This window comes from Bubalus kerabau, chromosome 10, assembly GCF_029407905.1.
Source record: "Bubalus kerabau isolate K-KA32 ecotype Philippines breed swamp buffalo chromosome 10, PCC_UOA_SB_1v2, whole genome shotgun sequence".
NCBI lineage: Eukaryota > Metazoa > Chordata > Mammalia > Artiodactyla > Bovidae > Bubalus > Bubalus kerabau.
This window is the reverse complement of record NC_073633.1, coordinates 105,496,834-105,509,367: the sequence shown is the minus strand read 5'-3', so window position 1 is coordinate 105,509,367 and position 12,534 is coordinate 105,496,834. Positions and strand designations below refer to the sequence as shown.

Genomic DNA, 12,534 nt, shown 5'->3' with positions numbered 1-12,534 from the left:
TATTTGAGTGAAAGGAGATACATATACACACATCACAAAGGAGCTGTAGATTATTTTCTGTTGTAGTTTTCGTCTCCTACATTTCTACAGTGAGCATTATTATTTCCGTAATAGTGAAAATGCTAGCGGTTGCCTTAAGGAGGAGACAGTCAGCAGTGTCAGAGCCTGTGTTTTACTTTGAGCTCCCTAAAGAGATAATAAAGCATTTTTAAAATATAGATAAATGCTTTTCTCACACTATGTAAACAGTACCCAGATAAAAGATAGTTTAAGAGGACTTTGTAAAGATTATATTAAGCTATAACTGAATACTATTAAAAATTTTTTCTTTAGCTCATTTATGCCACAAATGACGTTCTCTTTGCACAGCACTATAGTAGACGCTACCCAAAACAAGCTCAGTTCTTACTGTTCCTTTTAAGATTCTGTGGCGAAGAGTTAATAGATTAAAATAATGACAGAATAGCAAATGTACAAAAGCGTGATTACATAGCCCGGACCAAGCATTTAGTAATGGAGTAATCAAGATAGGTTATGGACTAGGCAAAAGGTTATTACAGGAGAAATTTATCTTTAGTGTTAAAGCATTTCTATATTTATTTCAGAGGAAGTAAAGATAAGATTTTTGTTGTAAAAATGAACCCGTACGTGCCCGATAAATTGATTACAGCTGGAATTAAACACATGAAATTTTGGCATAGAGCAGGTAAGGAAGTGCTTCTATTTTGTTCCCCTTGAAATTTTAAGTAAGTGTTACTTTTGAAAGTGATTTGATTAAGTGCAATGTGGTATTGAAGTCTGGAATTCAGTCAGTAGTAACGTATCAAACATGTTGGTTTTTCAGTTTTGACAAGTAGCTACAGTATATTAAGATGTTAATGTTACAGGAAGCTGGGTGGGTGAGAAGTATATGAGGACACTCTGTTATCTTTGCATCTTCTATGAAAATCTAAAATTATCCAAAATGAAAAGTTTATTTTAAAAAACATTCCACAGTTTTCTTGATACATTTTAAACAAATATTTTATCATCATTTATTGGCTGCACTGATAGTGTTCATATTTGCAAAAAAAAAATGTAATTTATGAAATTAATCAAGTGATGTCCAGACTTCCTTCTTCTGTTAAAGACATGTTTTGTAGTCCTAACTAAAAATGAAAAATTTTCTCAAAATTGTTTATGTGCTATAAAATGATATAGAAATAGAATGTTTTATTACCTTAATAATTTAGTAAATTACTGATAGTAGAAGTTCACATTTTAAAATTAAAAAGTCTCTTTTCCAAATCATATAGTATACTTAGAAGTTCCAGCAGTTTGACAAAGTCTCAGTACACCTAAACTTTCTGGACATGATGTGAAGTTACAGAGAGGATGAAGCGCAGGTTAGGAGAGCAAAGGCTTGGTGACGGTACTTCCCAGGGTGAACTAGCTTTCAGATTGTTAACTGCTTTGAACATGAGTCGATTTTCAGGTTCGAATTTAATACTTTGTCACAAATTCACTGTATCATAGTGTTCTATTAATACATTTGCAAAGTGAAAAGTATTTTCACATTTGTAATTTTCATTCCCATATGTTTAGACAAAACTTTTAAGTATCTTAGTAACTTGGAATTGCAAATACCCAGCAAGGCAAGTAATGCTTATTATTGCAGTATTGAAAAAAATTAAACTGTAAATTTGTTGGAAATGAGAGACTTAAAGAAAGCATATATTTAAACTGAAAAGACTTGCAATTGAATATGTTTTTTCCTTAATTTTGAATAGACATAAAGTAGACCTGAAACTGCACCAGGAAAGGATTGATGTTAAGATTTTGGTGCATTTCAGCATTTCTCACTTTTGCAGTTCTGATTCAGAGTTCACTAGTCAACTGGGAAACAAGTAGCCACTTTATTAATCTGAATAAATGCCATCTGACTATCTTCTACATGCATAGCTTTATGTACACGAGGTTAAAGATGACTTAAGACTGAGACTGAAAGGGCGTCTTACCTCCTGTCCCAGACACAGTCAGAGAAGTTTACTCTAAGGTGCTTGAACTGTCTTCCATGGATGGTGGGGCCGGGAGCCACTGGAAGTTTTTAAATGCAGCAATGACATGAACTTGTACAGTATGGACATTCTATGCTCTGTGTGTCAGGAAACTCAATAATGATCATCTAAAGCAGAGGTAGAAAATACTGTAACTGGCCAAATTAGTAAATATTTTAGGCTTTTCAGACCCAGAGACAAAAATCAAGAATATGATGTAGGAACTTACAGGACAAGAGAGAAAACTCCTACCCAGGTGGGTTTTCTTACCTAGTTTGTACCCAGTTGCCGTCACCTAGAGACATTCCCTGTGAGACCAGTGGTGAACAGGACTGGCAGGTTGGGCTGGAGGGACCATGGCCAGCCTCACCCTGCCCTGGCGACGGTGATTCTCGTGCGTTGTCTTCTGGAGAGCACTGCCCTCTCAGGTTGGGCAGATGGCCAGAGGCAGGGCAGTTCTGGGACTGTGATTTCACTGCTAAGGAAGGGCCCAGTGGTTGCCATAGTCAAATTCTCAGCTCACACATGGTGACCCGCTCAGGGCCACGGCAGTCACTAGTTGGCAGCCAAAGGTTAGGGAGGCAGTCTTGGGGAGCAGAGCAGGACAGACGTCGTCCCTGCAACTGTGCTCCCCTGGACACCATTCAAAAGCAGGTGGTGGCAGGATTTGCCCTACAGCCCATAGTTTGCTGGTTCTGCCCTGAATGGACAAGTGTGCTCCAGTGAAAGCCAGTCCCTTCTGCTTGCGCACTGGAACCTGTCTCTCACCTGTTCAAGGACATCGCTCCAGCTCTCCTTTGCTGCCTCTCCCGGACCATCGGTGTCCCTCTCTGCTCTTTCCCTTCAGCATACAGCTGTGGTGTGATTGCTCCATCTTAGATAAGTAAGTCAGGAGCCCTCTGTCAGCTCTACCCTCCAGTTGCTAATCGATTTCTCTTCTAAGCTACCTACTAAAACATGTCCAATAGTTATTTACACTTCATACACTGTTTTTGTTTGTTTGTTTTTTAATTTATATGGCTGCACCAGATCTTAGTTGCAGGTTGTGGGCTCTAGTTCCCTGACCAGGGATCGTATCTGGGCTGCCTGCATTGGGAGTGCAGTCTTAACCACTGGACCACCAGGGAAGCCCCTATTTACACTTTAACTTTACTCTTTATCTTCTCCTTCTTTTGAGAGAAGTGTAATCTGTTTTCTCCCCCTCACCACTTGACTTTAACTGCCCTTGCAAGTGCGCTCAAAATTCTGGCTGCTATGTTAAGAAAAGACAATCTTTCAAATACATTTGAAATATGATTGCTTTTCATCATTTTCTGTGCTGCCACCAGGCCCATACCACCGTTATCATTTGCCCAGATGATCCATATAGCCTCACTCTTTTCATCCTTGCCACTATTCAAATTACCCTTAACACAGAAATCCGAATGAACCTGGTAATAAGTGATATGCAGAGTCTTGTCATGCCGCTACCCAAATGTTTTTTATCTCATTTAGAGTAAAAGTTAAATCCTTACAGTGCTTACAGTGCTGCCGTTGCCAAACTGTCCTCTGCAGCTGAGACGACAGCGTCGAGTCCAGTAATGGCGAAAAGAGCTCCTGGGCGTTCTGTGCAAGACTGGGGGATGTAAAATATCAATTAAATTTTATCCTGGTTTTAATTTGTATTTCTCTAATTATTAATGAGCTTTTTTTTTTAATTTTTTTAAATTTTATTTTATTTTTAAACTTTACAAAATTGTATTAGTTTTGCCAAATATTATTACCTGTTGATATGTTCTGCCCATTTTTCCAAATGAATTCATTTTATATATATATATATTGTGGTGGTGGATTAGTTGTGAAGTCATGTCCAATTCTTGTGATCTCATGGACTGTAGCCCACCAAGCTCCTTTGTCCATAGGCTTTTCCAGGCAAAAGTACTGGAGTGGGTTGCTATTTCCTTCTCCAGGGGATCTTCCTGACCCAGGGATTGAACCTAGGTCTCCTGCACTGCAGGCAGATTCTTTACTGACTGACCTACTAGGGAAGCCCATATGTATTTCTTGAATAAATGATTGAATAATGAGTTCATTTGGAAAAATGGGCAAAACATATCAATAGGTAATGAATGACCAATAAGGACCAAGTGTTCTTGAAAGGTGAGAAGGCACAGGAACTCTTTTCACCATTAATGGGACTATACATTGTTATATCAACTTTAGAGGACAGTTTGGCAACAGAGATGATAGCTCTCATCTCTGTGCTATTTTTTTTGCAGATATTCTATGACCATTCCTAAGCGATCCTAGACAATCTCTTGCACTTTTATAGAAAAGGCCCTTGCAAGAATGTTTAGAGCAGCATTGTTTTCAATAGCCAAATCTTGGAAACAACTTTATTCAGTCCCCATTTATAGGAAAATGTTATATGGAATATAAAATGTTATGATAGAATGCTATATAGTTATGAAAATGAGGTTTCTAGGGGTAAAACCCCATTGCAAATCATTGGTTAAAAGAGTAGGTTTCAAAAGAAGGCATATAGGATATTTATGGAAAGTTTTAAACATGAAAAAAGATCTATTACCTAAGGATGCATAAATAAGTAGTAAAATATGTGTAAGGGAATGTGTGAGAATAATCATCATCACATCCAGAATAGTAGGAGAAAAAAGGAGATGCAATTAGCACCCATTTTGGTTGTTGTAGTAATTTTGTGTAAGTTGATAATGGATATAGAAGAGTTTGTTGTATTTTTTATGATTTTTTGTATCAACTCTGTGATACATAATTTTCTTAAAAATTAATCGAGAGATGGATTTGAACTGACTTTTAGCATATATTTTTGTTTATCCAAAAGCTATGACCTCATGCACCCATGGGTATGGCTGCCTCAGCCAAGCAAGATGTTGTCCAGGTCACCGATTGAGAGACCTGTATTTTTTTTTTTTTAACTCCCCTTACTGTTACATGTCTTTCTCTTTAAATAAGAAAAACAGCAGAGAAGAAATTTTATGGCTTGTATTTAACACGTTTTGAAAGTTGCACTTCCATAATATTTTTTGTGAACCAGGGGGAGGATTGATTGGAAGAAAAGGCTACGTGGGCACCCTGGGGAAAAGTGACACCATGATGTGTGCAGTATACGGATGGACTGAAGAGATGGCTTTTTCTGGAACGTCCACAGGAGACGTGTGTATCTGGCGAGACATCTTTCTTGTAAAGACAGTTAAAGCACATGATGGACCAGTGTTCAGTATGCATGCATTGGAAAAAGTAAGTCACTTAAATTCTGAATTAAACATAGTTTGACCATGGAATGTAAAACATTTTCACAAGTACAAGAGCACTACCTTTCTACTTAGCTGAGCTACCCAATAATGATATGTGAGCTGGAGTCTTCCTGACCTAAAATAAGGTCTGAGTTCAAACTCCTGAACCCAGAATAGAATATGTCTGCTGTTAAAAAATTTTTAACTTATTAATAGTATTTATTAATCACTTACTATGTGTCGAAAATTAAGTGTTTTATATGTTGTCACCATATCCTGTGAGGTAGCTATTATTACTGTCCCTTCTTTTGAAAGGATGGAATTATGAAGCCTCCAGGTGAAGGTGGTAGAGCTACGTTATGGTTCCAGACTGGAAACTGCTTTTAAAGTCCTCGTCTAAAAGTGAAATGTTTTGTGTCACTGTAAATGTTTTTGCAGGCTCCATGTTGATGTTTAAAAAATGTAATGGATTCTATGTTTGTTTTTTACATGCTATAATTTTTGGCTGTAAATTTTGTTTCCTCTAGAGTTTGTCATTATAAAGGAAGATGATTATTCTAAAAATACTTAGACTTCTATTAACGTAATTAAACCTTTCACTTTCATAGGGGTTCGTAACTGGAGGGAAAGATGGGGTAGTTGCTCTTTGGGATGACTCCTTTGAAAGATGTCTCAAGACCTACGCTATAAAAAGAGCTGCTTTGGCCCCAGGATCTAAAGGTGATTTGAAATTTGCGGATTTGTAGGAAAAAAGATTAATTGCTCATTAACATGGTGATCACTGAGGTGGAGCACATGGGGTGCAGTTTTCTTTCTTTACTAAACATGCATCAGCATTCAATATTAAAAAGAGAACCTACTTATCTGGATCCCAGAATCATGGCTGTCCTTTCAAAATCTATTCTCAGTGATACACATAGTAAAATGTAAACAAATACAAGATAGTTGTTTTTAACATTTGTAATTTTTCAAAGAAAGTCGCCATGTGAATGTCACATTTAACCGCCAGTCAGGGATTTGTTTTCAGACTTGGCCTTTTGTTTTACCATAGAGTTTTGTTGACCCTCCCTCTCTCACCCTTCCTGCATCAAGGCACTGCAGCGTTCTGTCTCTGACCTCCTGTCTATCTGCTATCATTTGTCCTAGAATTTCCCCTTTCCCCACCTCCCACTTCCCCCAGTTACCTGACCATATGCCATTTTTGGGGCTTCCCAGGTGACACAGTGGCAAAGAATGCGCGTGCCAGTGCAGGAGACACAAGAGACATGGGTTCAATCCCGGGGTCAGGAAGATCCCCTGGAGAAGGAAATGGCAACCCACTCCAGTGTTCTTGCCTGGGGAATCCCACGGACAGAGGAGCCTGTGGTCCAGAGGAGCCCATGGGGTTGCAAAGAGGCGGAGATGACAGCGCACACGCATGTGCACTCGCTGTTCACATCCCAAACACCGTTTCTTCTAGAATGATTCCTTACACTCCCACCCTCTCCCACCTCAAAAAAGGGTTAATTCCCTTTTTTCCCTTTTCAATATGTTCCTCACACAGGGTCTGTTTTCCTCACTGTATGCTCTGTGGGGGCAGGCACTCGGCTCTGTCACGTTTACTGGTATATCTCTGAAGCCTGCCTAGGGCACAATAAACATAAATGAATTAATCTTAAGTCAAATTGAGTTAAAATTACGAACCAGAATATTGTACATGCTCTAAGAGGGGCAGGAGGTGGGTGAGGAGCAAATATAAAAGGAAAAGAAGCAGTTGTCAGACCGGTAGTAGGGGATCTGGGATAATATATAATAATGGGATCATAGTATGTAAGTGGTTCTCACTTTTGAGATTAGTAAATTGAATGATTGAGAAAAATGTGATGCATTTATTAGAATATTTAAGATATAGGAGAAAGCAGCTTTGTAACAGGATTTGCATTGTCAAAATAGCATCATTGGCAGTATATACATTCTTGTATTATATCAACTTCATACCTAGAAGAACATCTCCATTTAACATTTTAGGTCTTCTCTTGGAAGATAACCCATCTATACGTGCCATATCATTAGGACATGGTCATATTTTAGTTGGCACAAAGAATGGTGAAATACTAGAAGTGGATAAAAGTGGCCCAATAACACTTCTGGTCCAGGTAATTTTAAATGTTAATGTGTTTTTTCCCCCTTTGTATATAATCAGTTCAATACATAAAAGCCAAAAGCTGACAGTGGTGAAAAATACTGTTAAATTATTTACGGAAATACTTGTTAATATTTGCAAAAAAAATTAAATTTAATTATAGCTAAATGAGTAGTATCAGTAAATAATAGGTACATTATCATGTGGAATAATTACTAATATTTTCAGTAATTTATTACAAAACAAACCAGTAGAAAGAAAAGCTAGTTGTAGTTAATTTAACCCAGTCCATTTATTTTATACTTTATTTCTTTGAAATATATTTGTTGAACCTAAGGCAGTTTTTTTTCTATGAAACTCTTTAGTTCATTCTTTCTCAAGTTTCTAACTTAGAAAAGCAGAAACTGAATGTGTGCCACAATTTTACTCCTGAAAACATTTATGAGTGAAAATATGTTAATAATTTTGAAAATCCAAAAGTACAAACTTTGTGTGGTAGAAATATAAATGAAATAGCAGAATTAGCTAATCCTTGATATTTCTATCAGGAATGCTATATTAATTTTTCAGTTTACATTTCCTATATATGTTACGGGTTTTGATCCTATAAGGCATAGCAGGTGAGGTAGGATCTACCCTAATGGAAAATTGCCCTCATGCAACTGTGTATAGTAACACCCTTTGAGTTTTGTCTTCTACCCTGAAAAAGAATTGTTTTCTTTCTTAATGCAGACTGATTTCTTCCAACCCCTACTTCATTCCTGTTAAGTCACCAGAGAACACGTGTAGGTGAAAACACTGTGCTTTAACGTTAACAGGCTGTCCTTACGTAACAAGGAGAATTTGTAAGCAAAGAGCAAAACAGTGTATGGTAGACTACCTGTGAAACCTTCTTGTCTTACTCTTTAATTTCAGTCACATGATATTCCTTTAAAGTAAAAAGATGTTGGAGTCATGGTGTTTAAATATTTATGATCTCCTGGAAAATATTTACACAGGTACAGTTTTACAGATGAATCCATATATGGGCTTGTTAAAAAATACAGATGGTTTCATAATTGTAAGAAAAGATTTTTAGAAGTAATAAATGACATCTTATTGTTTTCTAATATTTATTATAGAGTTAAAGATTTCAAATATCTACTGTCTCCTAAATGTCAGAAACAAGACAAGGATACCAGGTCTCACCATTATTTTCCAACACTGTGTGTGAGGTCTAAGCCAATCCAGTAAAACAAAACATAAAAGGTATATGTATTAGAAACAAATGGGTGACACTGGATGGATGTCAGTATTGTAAGATGTTATAACCTTATGCCTTGAACAAGAGAATAAACTGAAAAATTATTATAACGAATTAAGTCCTTAAGCATTTATGCAAAATCAGCATGTAGAAGTCAATAGTATTTCTACGTGGTCTAGCTGGTCTAGCAATGACCAGTTAAAACAAATGACACAAAAATGGTACTCACAAAGAAAATTGCATAGTAACCAGAAATAGGGATTGCATTGAATCTATAAATTGCTTTGGGTAGTATACTCATTTTCACTATATTGATTCTTCCAATCCATGAACATGGTATATTTCTCCATCTGTTAGTGTCCTCTTTGATTTCTTTCACCAGTGTTTTATGGTTTTCTATATATAGGTCTTTAGATTCTTTAGGTAGATATATTCCTAAGTATTTTATTCTTTCCGTTGCAATGGTGAATGGAATTGTTTCCTTAATTTCTCTTTCTGTTTTGTCATTATTAGTGTATAGGAATGCAAGGGATTTCTGTGTGTTGATTTTATATCCTGCAACTTTACTATAGTCATTGATTAGTTCTAGTAATTTTCTGGTGGAGTCTTTAGGGTTTTCTATGTAGAGGATCATGTCATCTGCAAACAGTGAGAGCTTTACTTCTTCTTTTCCAATTTGGATTCCTTTTATTTCTTTTTCTGTTCTGATTGCTGTGGCCAAAACTTCCAAAACTATGTTGAAGAAGGTGAAATTCATTGTTTTGGGATGAAATGTCCTATAGATATCTAACTGGTCTATTGTATCGTTTAAAGTTTGTGTTTCCTTGTTAATTTTCTGTTTAGTTGATCTATCCATAGGTGTGAGTGGGGTATTAAAGTCTCCCACTATTATTGTATTATTGTTAATTTCTTCTTTCATACTTGTTAGCATTTGTCTTACATACTGCGGTGCTCCCGTGTTGGGTGCGCTGCTTCTCCGCTGGGGGAGTTACCGTAGGGCTCACAATCCGCGATTTTTAATTGTTTATTTTTTTTCCCCTCCCTTTTATGTTGCCCTCTGTGCTTCCAAAGCTCGGCACAGATTCGGCAGTGAGAGGGTTTCCTGGTGTTTGGAAACTTCTCTCTTTTTAAGACTCCCTTCCCGGGACGGAACTCCCTCTTTTGTCTCTTTTTTTGTCTTTTATATTTTTTCCTACCTCCTTTCGAAGAGTTCGGCTGCTTTTCTGGGTGCCTGATGTCCTCTGCCGGCATTCAGAAGTTGTTTTGTGGAATTTACTCGACGTTTAAATGCTCTTTTGATGAATTTGTGGGGGAGAAAGTGTTCTCCCTGTCCTATTCCTCCGCCATCTTGGCTCCTCCCCTCCTAGTAACCAGAAATAAAGATGGTTAAAAAATGCAAGACCTGTATTAAGAAAGCTATACAATTTTACTAAAGACATAAGAGACTTATAAGTAAATAATTCAGTATGATCCTAATCCATATCCTAATGAGATTTTTCACAAATGCTGGAAAGATTTTTTTTAATCATCTAGAAGAGAAACTATTTAAAAGTAGTCAAAAAGTCTTTTGGGGAAACTTTCCATGCTAGAAATAAAGATAATATAAAACTATAGTCATTTAAAGTGTGGGAATATACGTATACCACACAAGTGCATTCCTGTATGTACCAAAAACCCACGTTCAACCGTGTTTGTAGCGGCAGTGTTCTGTGAATCGGTTTGTGGACTGCTGCTGCTGCTGCTGCTAAGTTGCTTCAGTCATGTCCGACTCTGTGCGACCCCATGCGGCCCCATAGACGGCAGCCTACCAGGCTCCTCCATCCCTGGAATTCTCTAGGCAAGAGTACTGGAATGGGTTGCCATTTCCTTCTCCAGTGCATGAAAATGAAAAGTGAAAGTAAAGTCGCTCAGTCGTGTCTGACTCTTAGCGACCCCATGGACTGCAGCCCACCAGGCTCCTCTGTCCATGGGATTTTCCAGGCAAGAGTACTGGACTGGGTTGCTAGCGCCTCTTAATAATATTAAATCTTCTGATCCATGAACATGGATCTCTCCATTTATTTAGATCTTTTTAAACTTTTTTCAACAATGTTTTTTAGTTTTCAGTGTACATGTACGTATTTTGTTTAAATAACTTCATATATTCTAAGAGTTTTTTTGGTAATTTTTTTAGGATTTTCTGCATACTGTATAAGATTATGTCATGTGCAAATAGAAGTAGTTTTATTTCTCCCTTTCCAATCTAGATGCCTGTTATTTATTTTTCTTACCTAATTATCCTGCCTGGAACTGCCAGTACTGTGTTGAACAAAAGTAATGAGAGTAAACATCCTTGTCTTGTTTCTGATTTTAGGGAAGAAGCATCCAGATTTGTTCTGAATTTAATCAGTCTCTTCCCATCTATGAGATTTTCCTGTTTCTCCTCGACTTCAGTTTAGCCATGTCCAGGGAGTCTCGGTTGTTTCCCACTTTCCTTTCATCACAACCTCTGTTGTTTTTGAGAGCACCCTCAGTCTTCAGCTTTTCCACACTGTAGTAAATGAAGTCAGTTCCTTTGAGAAGAAGCTGGATGCTGAGTTATGACTTGCTTCTCCCTTCAGGAAAAATTTCTGATCCAGGGGTCTGGAGTTGAGGGTGAAAACAGTGGCATGCTTCTGTTTTTCTGAGTGTCCTTTGCTTTAGATGTGAGTGCCCACTCGTGTGGAGGAAGCAGTCGCCTCAGCCCTTCTTGGGTTGCCTTTGAGGCCCCAGTGTTCTCACCGGCCAATGCACCTGAGGTAGAGCCTCCATCTCAGAACCGGGAGTGAGGGGGGAGCTCGCACCTCTCAGCAGCGATCACCGGAGTTTAGCCTGAGTAACAGGGAGCCAGGAGCAGGTGGAGGACACAGACACCTGCCCTGTGTGGGAGGAGGCTCCCAGCTCGTGGCTGGGGAGAGAGCGCACCCTTATTCTTGGTTCCATCTGGTATGGAGTGTCCGTGTCACTGAGTAGGGAGGACAAGAGTGCGTCTCAATTCAGATACAGCAAACTCTCACTGTTCTTACTGAATTTTAGCAGATTTTCTTAGGTAAATGTTTCTTCCTTTCTTTTATCTCCTTGAAACCATTTCCAGAGACTTAATTTTTAAAAAACTATTTCTATCAGTTTCACTGGTGCACCAGTCTACAGTACTATTTACTCTGTCTGCAGGAAGTCCCTCACCTACGGCAATCATTAGCATTCCTGGGCAGCCAGTTCCTATTTTCTCTACCCTATACACATTATATGGAACAGGAAATGGCAACCCACTCCAGTATTCTTGCCTGGAGAATCCCATGGACAGAGGAGCCTGGCAGGCTACAGTCCACGGGGTTGTAAGAGTCGGACACGACTTAGCAACTAAACCACCACCGTACATGTTATAAGATTTTGAAGCTAGTTTCAATAGTAACTTGATTATATTGTAACTTTGAAGATAAAGTTGTTACAAAGATATTTTAAGGTATATTCCAAAGAGAGAAGTTTTACTAGAGTTATCTATTAATCATTATCCTATCATTATCATATATTATTGAATGTTTTTATTTTTCTTCTAAACACAAATATCTTTAGGTTGAAATGATCTTAACTATGTTTTCTTTACAGGGGCACATGGAAGGAGAGGTGTGGGGTTTGGCTACACATCCTTATCTGCCCATCTGTGCTACTGTAAGTGATGATAAGACCTTGAGAATATGGGATCTTTCTCCTAGTCATTGTATGCTGGCCGTCCGGAAACTTAAAAAAGGTAAGTGCCTCACAGGATTGAGCATAGATTAAATTGTCACAATTTTCTAACCCTCACAAATGTAAGAAAGCTATACTAAATATATAAAAAATACTTTAAATATTTATTCTGTATCT

At 37.8% G+C, this 12,534-nt stretch overlaps 1 protein-coding gene across 2 annotated transcripts in view; it reads left to right on the top strand.

Moving 5' to 3' along the window:
* Positions 1-12,534, top strand: part of EML5 (EMAP like 5) — a 168,413-nt gene that overhangs the window by 93,684 nt on the left and 62,195 nt on the right. For both annotated transcript variants that reach the window (XM_055538847.1, XM_055538848.1), the window contains exons 17-21: positions 606-706; positions 5,089-5,291; positions 5,896-6,007; positions 7,295-7,422; positions 12,277-12,418. In XM_055538847.1, coding sequence (XP_055394822.1) covers positions 606-706; positions 5,089-5,291; positions 5,896-6,007; positions 7,295-7,422; positions 12,277-12,418 — 686 coding nt within the window. The remainder of the gene's footprint in view (positions 1-605; positions 707-5,088; positions 5,292-5,895; positions 6,008-7,294; positions 7,423-12,276; positions 12,419-12,534) is intronic.